At 41.1% G+C, this 23,760-nt stretch overlaps 1 protein-coding gene across 11 annotated transcripts in view; it reads right to left on the reverse strand.

Annotated features, from left to right (window-relative positions):
• The window catches only part of EML5 (EMAP like 5), a 171,752-nt gene that overhangs the window by 42,739 nt on the left and 105,253 nt on the right, over positions 1-23,760 (reverse strand). For 9 of the 11 annotated variants that reach the window (XR_011385002.1, XR_011385001.1, XR_011385003.1 and 6 more), the window contains 5 exons: positions 20,602-20,743; positions 5,622-5,774; positions 4,776-4,907; positions 2,834-2,922; positions 386-562 (listed from right to left, as the gene is read on the reverse strand). Coding sequence is in view for 7 of the 11 variants with exons in the window: in XM_070065495.1 (XP_069921596.1) it covers positions 386-562; positions 2,834-2,922; positions 4,776-4,907; positions 5,622-5,774; positions 20,602-20,743 (693 nt within the window). In the remaining 4 variants the exon portion in view is untranslated. Of the gene's footprint in view, positions 1-385; positions 563-2,833; positions 2,923-4,775; positions 4,908-5,621; positions 5,775-11,046; positions 11,201-20,601; positions 20,744-23,760 lie in introns of those variants that run through there. The other 2 variants (XR_011385004.1, XM_051826170.2) reach the window with 2 other exon arrangements.

The following is a 23,760-nucleotide window of genomic DNA, read 5'->3' on the forward strand; positions in this document are numbered from 1 at the left end:
ACTTAACTTAAAAATTATAACCATAAAGAGTTTATATTTACTGTTAATGGTACATATTTAATCAAAGTAATAGTAAAATTACTAGAGTTATTATTAGAATAAAAGGAATGATTCCTTTAAAGAAATATTTACATTATTCTGCATTGGAAAACATTGTATAATGTAATACATAACTTACGGCCTGGGATCATAAATTAAAATAGTTCTTTCAGATAAAACCTATAAATATGATGCCACGAACAGGAAATATAACACTGAACATTTCTTGTTACATACATATTACATGTGTACAATTCACATTGCGACAATAAAAAACTATGAAACGGCTTTACCTTAACCATTTTCATAACTATGGTCATTAGAAAAGTTAAAGAAAAACACATACTTTCGCAGGATATCTAAATAACTTGACAAATCCCAGATCATCACCAGTAGCTAGGACCACTTTGTCACTGGTGAGGCAAGAGGCAGTTATATCTGTGACTTCTCCAATTACTGGCCAAATTCCTTCACAGCATAAACCAAGCACACTTGTCCATGATGCCCAACTAATCTTTTCTACCTAAAAAAAGGAAAAAGGCTTTAAGTTGATAATATCTAAATATAAAAAATTATTAACCCAAATATGAACTACTGTCTTTGTAATTATACATCACAAGAAAATTAAAGTTTTAATGAAAAAGTTAGGCCATTAATTTTCTTGATTTTGTAGCTTCCCTGTCTATCAGTTCCTGAAGAAAAAAATTTAACATAACATTATTCAGAATATGCTTATATATCCATTAGGTGTTCACATACAGCAATAACAAGTAAGACCATTTTTGCCCCTAGAACAAGAAATATTCTTGCATCCTATGTCTAAATTTCTACTTGCATTATAAGCATGTATTCCAACTAATGATTAGTACTACAAATTTTAAAATTTTTACTTAGAGTCTTTTCTTTTAATAAGCTACTTTCATGCTAAATTTGTTGAGTCTTACTTTGTAGGCCATGCCAACAAACCTTGCTAATATTGTCAGGCAGAAAACTGCAGAGGGACAGGCACTTGGCACAGCAGTTAGAACACCATTTTGGAGGCTTGCATCCCATATCAGAGTGTTTGGTGTGACAGCAGTTAGAACACCATTTTGGAGGCTTGCACCCCATATCAGAGTGTTTGGTGTGAGACCCAGGTCTTCTGCTTCCAATCCAGCTTCGTGCTAACGTGCAGCTTGGGAAGCAGCAGGTGACAACTCAAGTAGTTGGCTCCCTGCCATCCACGCGGGAGATCAGCTTGGGTTCTGGACTCCTGGCTTTGGCCTGGCCCAGCCTCAGCTGTCACCAGCATTTGAAGAGAAGCAGTAGAGCTGGAACTTGAACCCAGGGACTCTGATAAGGGATGTGGGTGTCCCCAGCAGTAATCTAACCTCTATGTCAAACATTGGCTTCCCGAATACAGTTTTTGTTTTGTTGTTGATTTTTTTATCTTTTTTAAAAAAATTTGGGGCAGGCACTGTGGCGTAGTGAGTTAAAGCCCTGGCCTGAAGTGCCGGCATCCCATACGGGTGCCAGTTCTAGTCCCGGCTGCTCCATTTCTGATCCAGCTCTCTGCTATGGCCTGGGAAAGCAGTGGAAAATGGCCCAAGTCCTTGGGCCCCTGCATCCACGCGGAAGACCTGGAAAGAGTCTTCTGGCTCCTGGCTTTGGATTGGTGCAGCTCCAGCCATTGCAGCCATCTGGGGAGTGAACCAGCAGATGGAAGACCTCTCTCTCTATCTCTACCTCTCTCTGTAACTCTTTCAAATAAATAAAATAAATATTTTTAAAAAATTATATAAAGGGAACAAATTTATGTATTTCATACAGTTTTAAGGGTATGATGATACTTCCCACACTATCCTCCCCCACTCTCTAAAGAGAGTGGGAGAGACAGATAAGGAGCCAGGGACTCCATCTGGATCTCCCACATGGGTGGAAGGAGCCCAAGTACCTGGGCCATTTTCCACTGCTTTCCCAGGCGCATTAGCAGGGAGCTGGATCAGAAGTGGGGCAGCCAGCACTCAAAACAGCACAAGAGATACCGGGTGTTGCAGTAGCTTCACCCACTGTGCCACAAGGCTGGCCTGTTGCTTTTTTTTTTTTTTTTTGACAGGCAGAGTGGACAGTGAGAGAGAGAGACAGAGAGAAAGGTCTTCCTTTGCCGTTGGTTTACCCTCCAATGGCCGCCGCGGCCAGCGCGCTGCGGCCGGCGCACCGCGCTGATCCGGTGGCAGGAGCCAGGAGCCAGGTGCTTTTCCTGGTCTCCCATGGGGTGCAGGGCCCAAGCACCTGGGCCATCCTCCACTGCACTCCCTGGCCACAGCAGAGAGCTGGCCTGGAAGAGGGGCAACCGGGACAGAATCCGGCGCCCCGACCGGGACTAGAACCCGGTGTGCCGGCGCCGCTAGGCGGAGGATTAGCCTAGTGAGCCGCGGCGCCGGCCTGCTATTTTTTTAAATAGCAATCTGTCAACAAGTATGTTAAGCAAATGGATTTCCAAAGGATGTGTCAAACATGTAGTACTCCCATCTTAGATAGTATATATGTTCTCTTATTGCTTGCTCCTCATATTTAAGGAAAGTAGTTGGAGCACAGTTAGATATACAAGTGATTTATTCCTTTTCTGAAAACACAGTTTCTTCCTTTAATCATCTAGGTATTCTGGCTCAGTAAAATAAACTCAAAGAATATCCATAATTCAAATAATTTGAAAACAAGCATTCACTTGTAACTAAATGATGCAAAATAGGCATCAGTTTTCCAATTGGTCTTACTCATACAAACAACACTACAAGCACCACTATCTTCCTACCTCCACACTGGGGATGTTTTGTTTTTTCCCTCTGGGAGCTTCGAAGAATATCTGTTCTTTAGCACCAGTATTGACCTGTAGAAGCTTTCCTTAAAAAAAAAAAAAAGAAAATACCTACATATATATGAAAAATAGATAAATACATATACTATTAGAATGTTTACATTTTATGGGGAAAATAAATTTTATGTGAAAAATTAAGTATAAATATAAAAATTATTTTCCTCTGCAATCAATATGTATTAAGAACATTTTCTTTTTTTAAGATTTATTTATTTATAAGTAAGAATTACAAAAAGAGAGGGAAAGAGAAACAGAGATAGAGAGATCTTCCATCCAGTGGTTCACTTCCCAAGTGGCCCCAACAGCCAGGGATGGGCCAGGCCAAAACCAGGAGCTAGGAACGTCTTCCAGGTTTCCCACATAGGTGCAGAGACCCAAGCACTTGAACAATCCTGCTTTCCCAGGCACATTAGCAGAGAGCTGGATTGGAAGTGGAACAGCTGGGACTCAAACTGGAGATCATATGGGAAGCTGGCATTTCAGATAGTGGCTTAATCTACTGTGCCACAGTGCCGGCCCCCAAACATTTTATTTTCTTAATCTCCATATAACTGTGTATTAAACTCATAAATGGCCTAATTTTTTTAAAAAAAGATTTTATTTGAAAAGCAAAGTGCCAGAGAGAGATCTTCATCTCCTGGTTTACTCCCCAAATGCCTTCAACAGCTGGGTTGGATTAGGTCAGGCCGGGAGCTGAGAACTCCATCTGGGTTTCCTACATATGCGGCAAGGACTCAAGTACTTGAGCCATCATCTGCTTCCCAGGTACATTAGCAGGGAGTTGGACTGGAGGCAGAATAGCCAGGATTCAACTGGCACTCTGACATGGGATGTAGGGGGCCCAAGTGGCAACTTAATCTGCTGCACCACAACACCTGCCTCTGGTTTAATTTTTGTGTGCAGATGTAAATAAAAATATTTCTTTTGTTATTCATATACTTTTTAAAATCTAGAAACAAATGTTGGAATATTTCTTAAAAGTCAGTGTAGAGCTGGCATTATGGCAAAGTGGGTAACACTGCCACTCACGATCCCTGCATCCCAAATGGGTGCAGGTTCCTGTCGTGGCTGCTTCACTTCTGATCCAGCTCTCTGCTAATGGCCTGGGAAAAGTAGCAGCAGATGGCCTAACTGTTTGGGTACCTCCTACCCTTGTGGAAGACCTGGATGAAGCTCCTGGCTTCAGCCTGGCTCAGTGCTGGCTGTTGCAGCCATTTGGGAAATGAACCAAAAGATGGAATATTTCTCTCCCTGTCTCTCCCTCCCTCTCTATAACTCTTTCAAACTAAATAAATCTTTTAAAAACATCAATGTAAGTATTCTGTTCAATAATAGTTGGAAAAACATTAATTTACACTATTAGATATATATTTTTAAATAGGTGAAACAATAAAATCCTTTAAAAGGAAGTATTTAAATATTTATTATTTATTAAACATTATTGTATGACATGCACTCTGCAAAAACAAAGATATTCAAATTCCTTATGTTATACAATTCTGACGATTTTTAGGGAATATATTTTATATCAAATGATAGGGAAAATGACTTTAAAATCCTCATGAACATTTCTAGTCTCCAAATTTGAAGTTACTATTTATGTTAAATGTATCTGACTAAATCAGGATGCTATCATGACTACAATTATTTTTGGTATATTTAAATTACTTTACAAATTTGAATGACAGTTGGTAAAATACTGAGAATCCTAAGCTCTATAGTGTTCAAGTACAGATGTAAAATAAAGTGGTAGAAACTAATTTTAAGAATAAAATTTCACCACTTTTTCAACCCAACTGTCAAATAATTTTTCTGGTTCTTAAAGCAGCTACACTAAATCAAACGCAGCTCATAGTAAATATTAAGTTAAAAGTCTTACCTCCAACATCCCAGTCGATATGGGTTATGTAACTGGTAGCTCCTTTGCAGATTCCGACTCGCTTACTACTCATTACATTGTATATATCTATAAAGCTGTCATGGGATGCTACAGCTAGATATTTCCCAGACCCTATAATAAAAACATATTTGCTTGACATTTCCTACCTTTGGAAATATTTTTTACATACTGCAACTACGGTTAATTTTCTTAACATTTTTTGGAGGTATCTTAGATATTTTACAGGTCATAACATGACAGATTTGTCAAACCACAAAAGGACATATTTTTCAAGTATATTATAATTTTACAAATGAAGCAAGTTTTTAGCTAACAAATTAGTTCAGTGGAGAGCAAATGTTAAAAAAATGTATAATTTTGATACACTTTGTATTTAACCTCTTCCAAGCCCTTTAGGTTTGGGAAAAATGGAACTAAACCACAGAAGTAAATTTTTGATTCAATGTTAGTAATTCCTATATTACATTAGACTTTGAATTTAATAACGGATACTTGGAAATTGATGGGGAAAAATTAATGCAATTTCAAATGCATGAAGAACAGAATGAAAATAGTCTTCCAATCCTTTTTATATTATAAACGAGGAGACTGAGACTCAGAGAAATGCCTTGGCCCAAGTCAAGGAAAACTTGGTGACAGAATTGAAACTAAAGCAGATATTTGCACTAATCTAATACATGCCTTTTTCCTCTCACCACACCGTCTCTTCTCAATAAAAAAGTAAAATTCTGAGATAAAATACTGATAATAAAAATCACACATTAATACAGTTACTCACTGCCAGACCCAAGTTAAAAATCAAATATAATTTCAATGGAATCTTACCGGGTGAAAATCGAATATCTGAAATAATATCTTTTCTGTGGTGAAAAGATACAAGATCCTCTAGAGTGTCTGCATTTGCCATTAAGAAACTTCCATCATTGAGACCTACAGCTAAAGCTTTACCGTCAGGAGAAAAACAGCAACATCTCCCACCTGAAAGAGAAAGAGAGTTTGTATCAGGCATTTTTTTTTTAATTAAAAAAAAAAAGTTAAAACATGGTTAAAGAATTTTTAATTTCAAAGAAGATGCCTGTATTTATTATGGTCTCAACTCAGCATAAAAAGGGAGTCAAAAGGGGCTTGGCGTTGTGGTGCAGCAGGCCAAGCTGCTGCCTGCAATCTGCATTCCCACAAGAGCACCGGTTTCAGTACCAACTACTCCACTTTGGATCCAGCTCCCCACTAATGCACCAGGGAAAGCAGAAGTAGAGGGCCCAAGTACTTAGGTCCCTGATACCACATGGGAGACCCAGATGGCATTCCAGGTTCCTGGCTTCAGCCTGGCCCAGCCCCAGCCATTAGGGGAGTGAACCAGTGTAGAGATCTGTCTCCCTCTGTCTCTGTCTCTGTCTCAGTGTGTCTCCCTCTCTGTAACTCTGCCTTTCAAATAAATTAATTAATTTTAAAAACTGGAGTCAGGAGATGCAAATGAAGTTTTCTATTGAATTCTATATTTCAGCGGCATGGAATTCTAAGAACTAAAAAATATGGCTTGTGAATGTAACAAATACTATTACTGATATTTACCCTAAAATAATAAGATTTTAACTAATACCAAAAGCCAATGACATGTCTAAATTTTTTTTGAGGTTGGTTTGGGGGGCTACCTTAATAGTTTCTAGCCAATAAACCAGAAATTTAAGAAAATTAGGCCTTCATAAAACTGCTTTAAAGTGTTTTTAAAAAATCTGATAACAGGCAATTATTAGTTTTAGCTAGGAAGATCTGTATAAGTTTAAAAACCACACATGAAGAAGTGATATTAATATCATTAACTTTATTACTAATGATGTTATTACCAATTGTTTAAAAATAAGGGTTAATGCTGTACTGGTAAATACAAATAACACAAATATAGGCTTACTCTCACAGCAAGAGATGCAACAGGCATATTCAGAAACTCTACGGCTTTTGCTATTTTATATAAAATTTGATGAGGAGAGATGGAGTGTAGCTCTTAAAGAATGAAAAGCTGGGGTCAGTGTTGTGGTGTAACGGGTTCAAGTCCCAGATGTTCCACTTTGGATCCAGGTCCCTCCTAATGCACCTGGGAAAAGCAATGGAAGATGGTCCAAGTGCTTGGCTCCCTGCCACCCACCTGGGAGACCTGGATGAAGCCTGGCTCCTGGCCATTGCAACCATTTGGGGAGTGAATCAGCAGATGGAAGATCTCTCTATTTCTCTCTAACTCTGCCTTTCAATAAGAAGAAGAAAAAGAAGAATGAAAAGCTACAGAACAAGTAGAAATTTAATAATCAGTCATACATTGGTAATAAATAAATCTAGGGTTATTTCTGAGATTTGAGATTCAAGAGATGATGATGACTTGGAGCATGGTGGCAGCAATGGAAGTACTGCAAAGTGATGGGATTTGAATATATTTCTAAGATAGAGCTGGCAGGATTATGACCAACTAGCCATGCGGTAAGAGAAAAAGATAAATGTCTAGGTTATGTTTTTGCTTGAACAATGATGCCCTTTATTGAGATGGGAAAAACTAAATGAAGTACAGGTGCTTGGTTCTGTATTCCTTAAGTTAAGCATCTTTATGAGAAATCCAACTGAAGGCATGAAAGAGCCAGCTGGATTCAGTAATAATTCTCTGGAGCACAAGGGAGAACAGACTAGACATTTAAATACGGGAGACAGTGCGATAGAGATGGTGGTTACAGCCATGAAACTGGATAAGAGCTTATTCACTTATTTGGAGCCTCTCAGCTCCAAATCTACCTTTATTTTCCAGCTATGTGATACCTGAGCTGGGCCCTATAGAAAGTCTTCCTTTGCCAGCTGACCTGATTGTGGCCAACAGAGCTAGTGGAGGGACACTGCTAGGTAAGGGAGAAGGAAGGGACTTTTCTGCCTACTACTGGTGTGCTGCAGCCAGCAAATCAATGGGGAGCTGGGGAGTGGGCAGCAGTTTCTCTGCTACCTAAGCAGAGGATTTAGTCTATCAGCTATGGCCCAAGTCCTCCAGTAAATTTCTTTACCACTGGAAGGTTGTGTGTTTCTGTGGCACCCACACTGTCTTCCGAAGAGATGCTAATGTCAGTATGGGGTGGAGGGGAAGGATCTATCCTTGAAGTTCGTACTCTTTGTTCTCTATCCACTAGTCCTAGAGTAGCAGTGCTTTCTGATGCTGCTACTTCTATGCTCCTCAAATCCTCTTTCACACGTACAGTAGTTAACTATCTTTTATTAGTTAACACTTAACATGAAATTTTCCCCATTCAAATTATTGGGGTGGTTTTTTGTGTTTCCTGAGAAGAATTGGAACTGAAATAGTCCCAGGAGACAGATCACCAAAGATAAGATTTTTGGACTTGGTTTTAGTTACGCCTTTGGACTTAAACACAATGCTGAACCCTTGCCAAAGGCAAATAGGATGCTAGTCATCCAAGGTATACACTGGCATCACTAGTAATCAAGTAATCTCATGCCACTGATTGTGATAAAGTGTCAGCAGAAGTAAGTCCCTTGGGATCCCAAGAGGCGGCTGCCCTTGACTATTACAATAATGATGACTCCAAGGACTGTGTAGTGCAATAGATTCCACTGAGACCATGGAGCACTTTCAAGAAAGTAACAAGCTCAGGTCCTTACACTCTCAGCATGAGTCATGATCTGTGTAGAGAAACTTTCCACAATGAGTCTAAAAAGTCTCTGACTTTATACAGGCACCAAAAATTAAGTACAAATTTAATTCTGTAGGCTGCAAATTTATAATGTTAATTCAATTGGCCACTTTACATATTTTAATATGAAAGAGCACTGAGTGAAAACTCTGAAACTTGGGACGGGAATATCTGGTTAGACAAGGCTGAGAATCTCAAACTTCTATGCTATTCTGGAGTCTCACTTGGGAGGGCAAACAGCTTGCTTTCCCCTCATCTGAGAGGTCCTGAACTTCTGCGATAGTTGCCTTGCCAGGGGATGCTCATTTTTCTGAGGAACCATCACAGCTACACCTTGGCTGTCATTAGATCCCAACTTGGGTGAAATTGCAGCTTACTGTGGGGTAGAGATTAGCAAACTTTGTAAAAGGACTAGGTAGTAAATATTTTCAGCTTTGTGGGCCACGTGGTCTCTGCCACAACAAAACTCTGTTATTGTAGTGGGAAAGAATTCCTAGAGAATACATAAATGAATTAACCCAGCTGTTCCAATAAAACTTTATTTACAAAATCAGAAGATGGGCTGAATTTGATCCATGAGCTGACTCCTGACATAGAAGAAGGAATCTAAAAGTGTGGTGCCAAAAAGATACTGGAGTAGATTTTTCATATGCAACCCACATAGCTACACATTAATTACATCCCACCAGAAAGTCTAGAAAATAGTCCCTCCACTGATGCACTGAGAAATACAGGACCATATGCAAATCTCTGATCGTTCTCCTATGTAAGTCAGGGATGACCATCAGAGACCGTAAGAGACATGACCATTGATATGGGCTCCCTGAGTCAAAAAGGATAATCCTGGTGAAGCAGATGCCAAGCAGCAGCACGTAACCACCAAAGATAAGGTAGCTGTTTCTACAGAAAAGAGTGGCAGCCATATACTGATAATCAGAATATTGTGACGTGTGGGTATTTTTGTTGGTGGCTAATTAATCATGTTTCTATAGGAATGAAATAAATGTGCACACTCTAAATTTTTTTTTTTTTTACACTTAACCTTAGCCAAAAGGCCGAGAAGTGATCTAGGTCTTTTTAAGGATTTATTTTTATTTATTTGAGAGAGTTACAGAGAGAGAGGGGGAGACAGAGGGAGAGAGAGAGATCTTCATCCACTGTTCACTCTCCAAATGGCTACAATGGCCAGTGTTGGGTTGGTTGAAGCCAGAATCCAGAAACTTTTTCCGGGTCTCCCACTTGGGCCATCCTCCACTGCTTTCCCAGGCACAGTAACAGGGAGCTGGATCAGAAGTAGAGCAGCCAGGACTCAAACTGGTGCCCATGTGGGATGCTGGAATTGCAGATGGCAGCTTAACCTGCTATGCCACAATGCTGGCCCCCAGGCTGTATATGAATATTTGATTTAAATAATAGAAAACCCCAAGGCTTAGTGGCTAAATACCTGATTTAAATGACCACAATGGAGAATCACAGATTCTCAATCAATTTTCAGATCTAAGCCAATTTTTATATTCAGAGCTCCTTAACTGAAGGAAAAGCAAGGTCCCATTGAGGGAGTCTTGTAAGCAGTGCCACAAATATATAATGTATTTATCTTCCTTTAAGGCATCTGTGGTCAGTTATGGGAATGACTGAATTAAGAAAAGGAAACTTCCAAACATTTGGGGTTATTAGGCACAGGCTAGTAATGATACAGTTCTTGGAAACATAAAGTACTAGTATTATCTACCAGTCAAGAGGGGAACTTACAGTGATCATGCAAGAGAAGGAGCCTTGAGCCCAGGTGGTATGTGGACCCTACCTAATTTCTGAACAGGAATACTTGGTAACTAGTAGAGCTCGCCACATTGGCTCAATAATTCACAGGATAAGGGTAATTATGATTAGAACTACTAAGCATAAACCCCTGGAAATTACTCTGCCTACTAGACAATAACCTAGAAGCAAAGCCTCAAGCCTTGGTGGGTGCTTGGTGCAGTGGGTTAAGCCACAGCTTGGGCTATCTGCAACCCATATTGAAGCCCTGTCTCCACTTCTGACCCAGCTTCCTTCTAATGCATACCCTGGGAAGCAGCGGAACTGACTTATGTAGGTGGTTCTCTGCTACTCATGTAGGAGAGCTGGATGGAGTTCCTGGCTTCTGGTTTTTGCCTGGCCCAGTCCCAGCTGTTGTAGGCATTTGTGAGAGTGATTCAGCAGATGGAACACTGATCCTTCTTTCAAATAAATAAAAATAAATAAATAAACTTCAAAAAGATCTCAGGCCTGAGCATTGCAAATATCAGTACCACCACCAAAAACTTGCAATATGCAGGGCTAGGAATATTTACCACATTATAAACTTGCCTGTTGAATCTATACTGAAATCAGACACATTTTAGATAATAACTGCACATAATAATTTAATCAGAGTGACTTCAGTTAAGTGGTTTTTTAAAGATGTATTATCTTTGCCAGAACAAAATTAACACACCTCTAGCATTTGGTATGCAGCTACTGCCTTGGCTAATGCATTTTTCTCCATATCAATTTGTAAGGGCCACCAGAAGCAGTTTTATTTTACCTGGCTTGTACCTGAGTACACCTTCAAAGCTTTGCCTCAGGGCTATTTCAACTCTCCTGTTCTCTGTCATAATATAGTCCACAGAGATCCTGATCGTCTTGACATTCCACAAAACATCTCAATGGTCCACTATATTGATGACATTAAGCTGAGTGGATCTGGGGAGCAGGAAGTAACAAGTATTTTAGATGCCTTCGTAAGATATGTGAATCAAGAGAGTAGCAGATAATCCCCACAAAAACTTGGAGACCTGCCACCTCAGTGAAGTTTTTGGATGTCCAAAAAACTGCAGTATGTCAAGATATTCCCTCTAAGGTGAAAGACAAGTTGCTGCACTTTCCATCACCTCACACAAACAAAAAAGCAAAACACTGGTTTTCCTTCTGGAAACAACCTACATCACAGTTAGTGAGCTGCTTTTACCCAGAGACCAAGTCACTTATAAGGATTCCAGCTTCCAGCATGGAACAAAACGAAAGAAGCTGCTCTTCCATTTGGGGTATGATGCAGCAAGTCTGAGGTGTTTGTGGTAAATGGGGATGCTGTACAGAGTCTCTGGAGAATCATACCAAAGAAGTATACGGTTGCAGAGCAAAACCATGCCTTCCCTTACAGATAATTATTTTCCCTTTGAGAAGTAGCTTCTGGCTTGCTACTAGGTCTTGTTAAAGAGTCAAAGTGGAACCATGGCATATCTGGTGATTATATGCCCTAGGCTTCCTACAATGAACTGGAAGTTATATATTCAACCAATCCATAAATTGGGTATATAACAGCAATATATCAAGTGGAAACGGTAAATAAAAGGCCAGACTTGGACACTTGGAAGTTTTAAGCAATTTGCATGAACAGGTTGCTCAAAATCCTTCAACAATTTTTGTTGAAAATCCCATTCCTCTTTCATAGATCTATACCTATGGCCTCATAGGTGTTCTTCAGAGTTCACTGAGGAAGTAAAGATTGAGCCAGACTTAAGTTTCTATACCATATACTGGCACAGACCTGAAAGTACTATAGGTCTATTCAGGGGTGACCCCAAAGGACAGCAGTGAAGGCAGAACCTCCCAATAGACAGCACTTCAAGTAATATATTTGGTTCTCTACTTTGCAGTGAGAGATGATCATATGTACAGATTTATGCCAATTCACTTTCAGCTGCTAACAGTTTGGATGAATGATTAAGACTTAGAAGAAACAGAAGTGGAAGATTAAAGACAAGCAAACCTGGAAAACGGCTGTGGATGAAACTCTCAGAAAGGGCATAGGCTGTGAAGATTTTTACATCCTAAGGGACATTCAACAAAGACATCCACTAAAGAGGAGGGTCTCTATAAGCAGATGGACAAAACGATATGCTCTGAGGACAGCAGTCACTCTTTCTAGCCAACTAATACTTGTTCAGTGGGCCCAGTGTGGTAAGGACAGAGTCTATACCTGAGCTAAAAACATGGACTTCTTCTTACCATGCCTGATTTTTCTACCACTGTCGCTGAATGTCTAATCTATTAACAGCAAAGACCAAGGAAATCTCTGATATAGAACCATTCCCCAGGATGGTCAGTCACCTGGTGGCATGCTGATTACACTGGCCCTCTTCTGTATTGGAGGGGCAAAGATTCATATTCACTGGAATAGACACGAATTGTGATTTTGCATTCCCTGCCCATGAAGCGACTACTAGCACTACCACCCATGGACCCCCACCACCACAGAGTTCCACACATCAGATCAAAGAACTTATTTCACAGTAAACAATGTGTAGCATTAGGCTCACACCCATGGAATTAACTGGTTGTATCACATACCCCCATTATCCAGAGAAAGGTAGGCTGGATTACTGGAGACTAATTTGCAGCATCATTTGAGCAATAACACCCTGGAAGACTGAGGTTTTGTCTCACAAGATACATTATAAGATTTGAGTCACAGGCTATTATATGGTGCCATCTAACTAACAGCTAGAATATATGGGCCCGGAAATTAACAGGTGAAATTGGGAGAGGTTCTTCTCACATTATACCTAATAACCAACTTGCATAATTGTTTTGCACCCTGTCAACTCTGATCTCTGTTGATTCAGACCCTCAGCTCCTAATACCAGGGAGAATTTCTCTTCCAGGGGTTTACCACGGTTCTGCAGAAATGGAAGATGAGATTGCTACCTAGTCATGGTAGGCCCTTAATGCCATTGAGCCAACATGAAAGAAAGGACTTACTACGTTTCTGCTGGAGTGATTGATCCTGATTATGAAGGGGAAAGTGAGTTATAATCAACAAGAGGGCAAAAATGACTATATCAGAATAGGACATTTGACAGGATGCCTTAATCCTTCTATGACCAATAATAAAGCTTAATGAAAAATGACAGCAACCAGGAAAGAAAAAGGCAGAGGCATTAAGATTTAAGATGCTTCAATAATGAAGTTTTGGGTCACTTCGCCAATTAAGCAATCCAAACCTCCTGAGATTCTGGCTAATGATAAGGAAACTACAGAATGGGTAGTCGCAAAAAGAGGCCCACAGATAGCAACTAGGGCCTTGGAACCAGTTATAGAAACAAAGACTATGGTGACATTCCATAAATGCTTTTTTTAAAAGACTTATTTTATTTATTTGAAAGAGTTACAGAGAGAGGTAGAGACAGAGAGAGAGGTCTTCCATCTGCTGGTTCACTCCCCAGATGGCTACAATGGCCAGAGCTGTGCCGATCTGAAGCCAGGGGCTTCTTCCGGGTTTCCCACATGGGTGCAGGGGCCCAACGACTTGGGCCATCCTCTACTGCTATCCCAGGCCACAGCAGAGAGCTGGATCAGAAGAGGAGCAGTGGGGACTAGAACAGGAGCCCATATGGGATGCTGGTGCTTCAGGTCGGGGCTTTAACTCACTGCACCACAGCACAGTGCCGGCCCCAACCATAAATGATTGTTATATGTATATATTAGCTACTTGTTCTCTCTCCTTTTTCTTAATTTTTTTCAAAAAGGTTTATTTTTTATTTGAAAGTTGGAGTCATATATATATGTGTGTGTGTGTGTGTGTGTGTGTATATATATATATACATACATACAGAGAGAGAGAGATCTTTTATCCATTGATTCAATCCCTAAATGGCCACAATGGCCAGGGATGGGCCAGGCCAAAGCCAGGAGCCCAGAACCCCATCCAGGTCTCCCACGTAGGTGGCAGGAACCCAAGCACTTGGAGCATCTTCCGCTGCTTTCCCAGCTGCATTAGCAGGGAGCTGGATCAGAAGTGGAGCAGCCAGGACCCAAAGCAGTGCTCATATGGGATGGCAGCATCATGAGTGGCGGCTTAACCTGTTGTGCCATAATGTTCAGTGAGACTGTGACTAAATTTGAGAGTAATTAATGCACTCAGCAATGGAAGTAACACAACTTTGTATCTACTTTTGGGGAAAGAATAAGAACTTCACTGGTACCAGGGGTAGCTGCATCTACTTGGGCAGAAAGCTAAGGTTAATTTTGTGGTTGTACTGAAATTGAAAGTGCAGAGAAAGCAGCATATGAATGCTGATTAGCCACAGGGGAATACTGCGGCTGTTACTAATTTCTTGAGACCTCACAGGAGATGTTTTTCTCTTGCCAGCTCATTGACACTAAACTTTGCCAGCAGAGGGTGCTGGAGAGACATAACAAGGCCAAAGTAAAGGGTGGCTCTCCTTCCTCTGTGCTGTCTCACAGACAGTGCCAGCACACAGAGGGCCGGGTGGTATTTTCCATAGAGGCGGCCCCAACTACATCCCATCATCTCAGCAATGGTTCTAATGACTGAGCTGCAATCTGCTTCTCTGCCAACACGGCAGGGGTCCTCCCTGTTCGATGACCTTTGCACAGGCCACATCCTGACCACTCAGCTCTACCTGCAGCCTATGGCAAAGTTTCCTCCGCCCTGTGACCCTCTCATGCCTCTGCTCAGGCCTGCAGCCTCTGGGAAGCTTCTTCATAGGTAGCCTGAGGTCCTGGCAGCAGCCACACCATTTCCAAACAGGTCTGATAGACTTTAAATTCTTTTTCGGTTTACTAAGAAACTAGAGCACTACAGCTAGTAACTGCCCTCTATGGTGGCCACATCTATAGCTCCTCAGTAGGAACCACCTTTCACTAGTTAACAATTTTTCTTAAATTTCCCCTGTTAAAGTGACTAGTGCAGTGTCTTGACCAGCTAGTGGCTGATCTGATCTCTTAAGGCGTGAGTGAACATATGAAAAGAGAAGTCCGGGGGGATCGTGTTGTGGCATAGCAGATAAAGCCACTGCCTGTGATGCCGGCATCCCATGTGGGCACCTGTTTGTGCCCTGGCTGCCTTGCTGCTGATCCAGCTCCCTGGTAATGCGCCTCTGAAAGCAGCAGAAAGTGGCTCAAGAGTATGGGCCCCTGCACCCACATGGGGAGACCCAGAGGAGGCTCCCAGCTCCTGGCTTTGGCCTGGCACAGTGCTGGCTGCTGTGGCCATCTCAGGAGAGAAACAGTGGATGGAAGATCTCTATCTGCCTCTGTAACTCTCTGAAATAAATTAATGAAGAAGGAAAGAAAAAGAAAAAGAAGTCCAGGAGAAAGTCTGAAACATTCTTATCTGTACAGAGACTGAGGGAGAGACAGAGCCAACACAAGGAACAGAACAAAGGAGCCAGTGAATTGGGAGAAACAGGCAAGTGTGGGCTCCTGAGACAAGTGAAGAAAGCATTTCAGTAAAGACAGAATGATTGCTTACGTCAAGACAGCTGTGAGGCAAGGCTGGACCTGAACACTGACCAAGGGGTTGGCAGCACGTTCCAAAGCCTATTTGGAGTGAATAGTGGAGAACTCACAGAGAAGGGAGCACCAGCTATTTTGAGGAGTTCCAGTACAAAGAAGAGCAAGGGAATGAGCAGTGAGACTACTCATTGCAGCTCACATTTTACTCGACTCTTTCTCTGTAGATGGAAGCTGAGTTTAAGCCAAGGCAGATGTAACAAACATCCATTCACATGTATAGTTAAGGTTATTTAAAAAGAAAAAAATCCCTAGGAATATAAAATTAAAGCAGAGCAGAAAACCAGAATTAGTAACCTACATCTGCCTTGAGGATTTTTTTTTTTTTTTTTTTTTTTGACAGGCAGAGTGGACAGTGAGAGAGAAAGACAGTGAGAAAAGTCTTCCTTTGCTGTTGGTTCACCCCCCAGTGGCCGCTGCAGCCGGCGCACCGTGCTGATCCAAAGCCAGGAGCCAGGTGCTTCTCCTGGTCTCCCATGGGGTGCAGGGCCCAAGGACTTGGGTCATCCTCCACTGCACTCCCGGGCCACGGCAGAGAGCTGGACAGGAAGAGGAGCGACCGGGACAGAATCTGGCGTCCTGACCGGGACTAGAACCTGGTGTGCCGGCGCCGCAGGTGGAGGATTAGCCTATTGAGCCATGGCGCCGGCATTGAGGAAATTCTTAAAGTGATATATATTCATTTTACTCACACTGGTTTTCAAATTCTATGTTAAGTTCCAAAATACCAGTAGTGATGATTTAATACCATTATTTTCAAATAAAAATAAATCTGATCTGTTAATCAGTAGCATCTAGAGTTACATTAAATTAATGCATTAATTTTAAAAATTGAACATGAGCCATGTAAGGTTATTCTTTTTTGTTTTTATACTTTTCTCAAGTTTTATGGAGATGATGGTCAATTAAGCAAAGCCTACACAGTGAAAATAACTCATACTCCAATTCCAAGGCTTGTTGAATAAGTGGAATATAAACACTGTACTGGTTTACTGGGGTTGCAGTAACAAATTACCACAACCTGAATAGCTTAAAACAACTGTAATCTATTCTCACATAGTTATGGAGAACAAAATTCCGAAATCAAAGTATCAGCAAGGCCATGCTCCATCTAAAAGTTCAAGGAAAGAATCCTTCCTTGTTACTCTCTGGTTTCTGGTGCTTTCTGGCAATCCATGATACCTTGGGCTTATAGACACATCAGTCCAATATCTGCCTACATCATTACACTGGGTTCTCCCTGTGTGTCTGTAACTCTGTGTGTTCACATGGTCTTCTTATAAGGACACTAGTTACTGGAGTTAGAGCCCATTCTAATCTAGTATGATCTCAACATTATTACATCTGCAAAGATCCTATTTCCAACTAAAGGTGCCTTAAGGCTAGGACTTCATTGGATCTTTTGATTGAATTGTGGGGTACAATTCAACTCATAACAGTAGGAAGTTATGATTTATTTTTAAAGATAATAAAAACTGAAAATGCCTTCTTTGAAACAAACATTATCTTTTTATCAATAAAAGGGCTATAATCCCTCCAAAAAATGTTATTCAAAGAGATATCCTGGGGTTGGCATGGAACCTAGCAGTTAAGGCGCCCACATATCTTATCAGAGTTCCTGGGTAGGACACCTGCCTCCAGCACTTGACTCTGGCTTTCTATGAATGCAGACTCCAACAGGAAGTGGTGATAGCTCAAGTAATTGAGTTCCTGCCATCCAGTAGAGATCTGGATTGTGCTCCAGGCTGCCAGCTTTGGCCCAGTCCAGCACTAGCTATTGTGGGCATTTGGGGTAGAAGGAGCTCTCTATCTCTGTGTCTTTCTGCCTCTCAAATAAATCATTTCTTTTATTTTTTCAAATGATTTCTTTATTTATTTGAAAGGCAAGTTACAGAGAGGCAGAGGCAAAGAGACAGAAAGTGGTCTTCCACCCGCTGATTCACTACCCAGAAAGCCGCAATGGCCAGTGCTGCGCATCCCATATGGGTGCCTGTTCCAGTCCTGGCTGCTCCACTTCTGATCTGGATCCATGGGAATGGGCCCAAGAAGGTAGCAGAGGACTGCCCAAGCACTTGGACCTCTGTGTCCATTTGGGAGACCCGGAAGAAGCTCCTGACTCCTGGCTTCAGCCTGGTCTAGCCCTGGCCATTGCAGCCATTTGGGGAGTGAACCAGCAGATGGAAGATCTCTCCCCCACCCCCTCTGTAACTTTGAAAAAATAAATAAATAAAAAAATAGGGGCCAGCGTATGGCATAGTGGGTAAAGCCACTATGAGCCAGCATCCCATATGAGCACCAGCTTCTCTACTTCCAATCCAGTTCCCTGCTAATGGCCTGGGAAAAACAGAAGTAGTACTTGGGCCCCTGCCACCCATGTGGGAGACCTGGAAGAAGCTCCTGGCTCCTGGCTTTGGACTGGCCCAGCCAGGGCTGTTGTGGCCATTTGGGGAGTGAACCAGCAGATGGAAGATCTCTCTTTTTCTCTCTCTGTAATTCTGACTTTCAAATAAATAATTTTTTAAAAAAGAACTAAAAAAAGTATCATAAGAAATAACATAGATGCATTCACTACACAGAGACAGAAAACATGAAATGAGCCAAGACATGGGATAGTGTAGAATTAAAAAATAAAAAGCTACTTTGTAGGCAATAGGCTTAGCAATTAAGATGTCTGCGTCCCATAATAGAATGCCTGAGTTAGCTACACAGCTATGCTCCTGACTCCAGTTTCCTGCTAATATAGACCTCTGAGGGGCAATGATAATGGCTCAAATGTCTGGGTTCCTGCCACCCACGGGGAAGGACTGGATTGAGTTCCCAGCTCCAGCTTCAGGCTACAGTGGGCATTTGGAGAGTGAGTGAGAAAATGAGAACTCTCTATCTCGAATAAATAAAAATTAGAACAGAAACAGAAAACCTATTAAAATTCATAATTGATCATTAAAAGCTAAAAACCAGGGGTACAAAGGTTAAAGGGGAACTTTCCACTATATCATTACATAGAGAAGTGCAAAAGGCTGGCACAACCTAATGCTGCACCACCTACAAATGAAATCTACTTTAATGACTTATTTTTATAAAGCACTGAATCTTAGGACTATGACAATTCTATATCCATTTGTTGATGAAAGTAGTATTTGCTTACTGAATGTTTCAAAGAAGTAAGTATATTTTATAATATTTCACCAAGTATGACCTCAGTTATCTTAATTCTCAACCAATAGAAAACACATACTTATATCTTTTAAGTTAGGAAAATTCACCTGTTTTCCTCTTGAATCAGTGATGACAAAAATAAAGGTGATCACAGAATAATATTTAAAAACAAAATGACAGAATCATGAATTTTCTCTATAACCAAATGAAAATATATAGTCCTATGAGACACTAACACTGGCAGACTTTTTTTCAGGATTGATATAAGACATAAATCTACAGATAAAGGACACATAACCAACTCCAAGAAAAATAAATAAATCCACATACAAGCATGATATTATTAATGTAGAACAAAGTAAAAGAAAACAGTAGAAACCAGAGGAATAATATCTTTTCACCAAGAACCCCTGAAGCAGTTGTTATATTAGAACTTTTTTTTTTTTTTAATTTATTTTACAGGTAGAGTTGTAGACAGTGAGAGAGAGACAGACAGAGAGAAAAGTCTTCCTTCCGTTGGTTCACCCCCCCAAATGGCTGCTACAGCCGGCGCTGATACGATCTGAAGCCAGGAGCCAGGTGCCTCCTCCCGGTCTCCCACATGGGTGCAGGGGCCCAAGCACTTGGGCCATCCTCCACTGCCCTCCCGGGCCACAGCAGAGAGCGGGACTGGAAGAGGAGCAACCGGGACTAGAACCTGGTGCCCATATGGGATGCTGGCGCCGCAGGCAGAGGATTAACCAAGTGAGCCATGGCGCCGGCCCCTATATTAGTACTTGAGAATGAAAGTAAAATCATAATACATCAGACCAGACCAGTGTTTACCAAGGTCAGGGTATTAGTAACAGTTCACTCCAAGTGGCAATACACTGCCCATACAGAATTTAAAAACAGTAATAATAAAATCTAAGTAAAACCCAGCCTCCTTAAGAACTGTGATGCCAATGGTAAATACTCCTGCTGCGTGGATGAACCACTCCTGCCACCCTGCCTATGGTGTGTTGCTGGTCCACACAAAGGAAGCTGAGGGAATTTCTAACAAACCTTTATTAAGGGAACTCTAAGGATATATTTTAGGAAGAAATAAATGGTAAAAGAAAAATTCCTGAGATACAAGAAGAAAAGGTAAACAAACTACTTAAGCATAGATAAACCTGAATAAACACTGATGGCATAAAACAGCAAGAATGTCAATGGAAAGGGGTTGTACGGGTAGAAAACAACCACCAGAGAATGAAAATGCTGGATATCATAATAAGAAAAGGGAAGTTCAAGTTCTCTAGAGACCGTGATGAACTTCAGATTTTTAGTTAAATATACACAATGAATATTTAATAAAAGCCCTAAGAGACTATCTGAGAAGCCAACAGAAGTAAAAAGAAATTAATTACTAAATTATAAATTCACACTATCTAACTTCAATTTGGCCTTTACTATGACTAGACAGCCCTTTCCTATGTCTGCTGATTGTATCACATATCTTAGAGTAACTAGTCCTATTTTTTTCAACACAAATTCCTCCTGTAATGCCATTATTCTTTAAGATAACATTCCCTACCACTTTATAGAGAAATTCACAGCTGCTATATATCCTCATTTGCCCTGGGTTAATAGTAACTTTGCTCTCTTACCCTTTTTCAGTTTCCGGACAGCCAGCATACAATGACTAGGCGAGAGATCCCATATTCTTAAGGTTTTATCATCACTTACAGTGGCACAAATGGGCAGATAAGGATGTGTAGCCAAACCCCACACCTCACCTTCCATGTGTCCCTATAAAGAAAACACAGTTAAGATCAGTTTAACCAGAAGGTAGGTATATGTGTGTTTGTGTGTGTATAACTTTATTTCAAATTTCTACAATAGTCTGTAACGTGATAATGGACAGGATAATGAAGTCTGAAAAAACTTATCTGTTTATCTTTGGATTATACCATAAATATCTTTGTAGTAACTTTATCTCTACAATTATATTATCATTAAGTTACTATCCAAATTAACTTATAATCAAACATTCACTGGGTGGAGAGGATAGAAAGTGGTTGCCTGGAATGTTAGTAATTACCACACAGGAAGCACTTTTGCATGACAGTGTGAGGAGTTATGCAGACCTGCTCACCAGTGAAACTGGAAATAATTAAAACAAACAAACCAGGGGGTCAGTGCTATGGCACAGTAGTGCTGTGGCACTGTGCCTGCGGTGCCAGCATCCCACATGGGTGCTGGTTCGAGTCCTGGCTGCTCTACTTCCGATTCAGCTCTCTGCTACTGGCCTGGGAAGGCAGTGGAAGATAGCACAAGTGCTTGGGCCCTTGCATCCATGTGGGAGACTTAGAAGAAGCTTCTGGCTCCTGGCTTCCGATCAGCCCAGCTCTGGCCATTGCAGCCACTTGGGAAGTAAACCAGTAGATAGAAGCGCTCTCTCTGTTTCTCCCTCTCTCTGTCTATAACTCTGCTTCTCAAATAAATAAATCTTAAAAAATAATAAAACCAACCATTTAAAATCTCTGAAAATGGTAATAGGGAGATAGAACAAATGAAAGAACATTTACTCAAGAAAATCTGTTAAAATTTAGTTAGAACAGTGGGAGTCTGTGGCATTGCAACTGAGATCCACTCCTTTCTTCCGTTTTCATTCAGATGGAATTGTATTCAGACCATACTAAGAACTCTTGGCTCTCCCCTCAGCTCCTGGTTGGAGGGCTGTCTTCCCACGAGGGATAGAATGTCAGCATTTCTCATTCTGTCCTTAGCTGTGTGTTGCTGAGGTTAAATTCTTGGTGAATGCAGCAGCAGGAAGAGAACCCACTATGGTGCAAAGTCATTGAGAATAATGGGCCCCTGGTAACAACCTAGAAAGACCTGAAACTGCTTCAGCCTAGGCCACTGATAGAGAAGTGTTGAAAATATGGATGCCAGAATCCTCAACAAAATACTAGCAAACTGAATCCAACATATAAAACAATTATATATCATAACCACGTGAGATTTACACAGGAATGCAAGGTTGGCAAAATATCCAAAAATCAATTAATGACATAATCAGTAGAATGAAAAACACCACACAATCATCTCAATAGATACAGAAACAGCATTTGACAAATTCCTCCTCACCCATGATAAAAACACTCAACAAACTAGGAATAAAAGAGTAGTTCCTCAGCTTAGTAAAGAGCCAAGGAAAACTACACAACCAGCATTACACTTAATGGTAGAAGATGGGATGCTTTCCTCCTAAGATTAGGAACAAGACAGGACTGTCTGTTATCACTACTTGCATTCAGCATTGTACTGGCAGTTCTAGCCAGGACAACTGACCAAGAAAAAGAAATGACAGTTACCTAGATAGGTCAGAGAAGTAAACCTACATTTATAAATAACATGGTTTTATATACAGAAAATCCTGGGGCTGGAATTGTTGTAAAGTGGGTTAAACCACTGCCTGCAACACTGGCATCCCATAGGCGCTCCAGTTCAAGTCTTGTCGGGCTCTGCTTGCAATCCAGTTCCCCGCCAATGCGTCAGGGAAAGCAGCAGAATACGGCCCAAGTGCTGGGCCCCTGTACCCATGTGGGACTTGGAAGCAGTTCCAGGCTCCTGGCTTTGGCTCCAGTTGTTGTTGCCATTTGGGGAGTGAATCAGTGGAAGGAAGATTATCTCTCTTTTTCTCCCTCCGCTTCTTCCCTCCCTCCCTCCTTCTCTAACTGCCTTTCAAAAGAACAAATTTTTTAGAAGATCCTCAAGAATCTACTATAAAGCTATTAGAACTAATACATGAGATCAGCAAGTTTATGGTGTAAAATATATTTCTATGAACTAGCAATGAGCAATCTAAAAATTAAGCAGTTCTATTTTCAATAGCAAGAAGAATAAAATACTTAGAAATAAATTTAACAAAGTAAGTACATTGGAAACTACAAAACACTGTTGAAAAAAGTTAAAAGAGGTAAATGAGGGGCTGGCATTGTGGCTTAGTGGGTTATGCCACTGCCTGAGACATCGGCATCCCATATGGGTGCAAGTTTGAGTCCACCTGTTCTACTCCCTATCCGGCTTTCTGCTAATGTGCCTGGGTAGGCAGAGGAAGATGGTCCAGGTGTTTGGGACCCTGCTACCCATGTGGGAGATTCAGATGAAGCTCCAGGCTTCAGCCTGGCCCACTTCCTATTGTTGTGGCCATTTGGGGAGTGAATCAGAGGATGGAAGATCTCTTTCTCTTTCCCCACTCCCAGCTCTCCCACTCCCACTCTCTAACTTTGCCTTTCAAATAATAAATAAATAAATCTTTTTTAAAAAGTCCTTCTAGAATTAGTGATAAATCTCATTTATATTGTGATCATACTAAATTTACAATTTATATATTTTGCCAACTAAGTTTAAAAAATTCTATTTATTTGAAAGAGTTACAAAGAGAGAGATAGGTACATAGAGAGAGGTCTTCCATCCACTGGTTCACTCCCCAATTGGCCGCAATGGCCAGAGCTGTGCCGATCCAAAGCCAGGAGCCAGAAGTTTCTTCCAGGTCTCTCACGTGGGTGCAGGGGCCCAAGGATTTGAACCAACTTCTGCTGTTTTCCCAGGTGCATTAGAAGGGAGTTGGATCAGAAGTGGGGCAACTGGGACTTGAACTGGTACCCCAATGGGATGCTGGTGCCGCAGGCTGGGGCTTTAACCCACTGTGCTACAGTGCCAGCTCCACTAAGTTTTAATTTATTCATTTGAGAAGCAGAGATATAGACAGAGCCCTCTCTCATCTGCTGGTTCACTTTCCACATGGCTGCAGCCTGGGT

The sequence above is a fragment of the Oryctolagus cuniculus genome, chromosome 20 (genome assembly GCF_964237555.1).
Source record: "Oryctolagus cuniculus chromosome 20, mOryCun1.1, whole genome shotgun sequence".
Lineage (NCBI taxonomy): Eukaryota > Metazoa > Chordata > Mammalia > Lagomorpha > Leporidae > Oryctolagus > Oryctolagus cuniculus.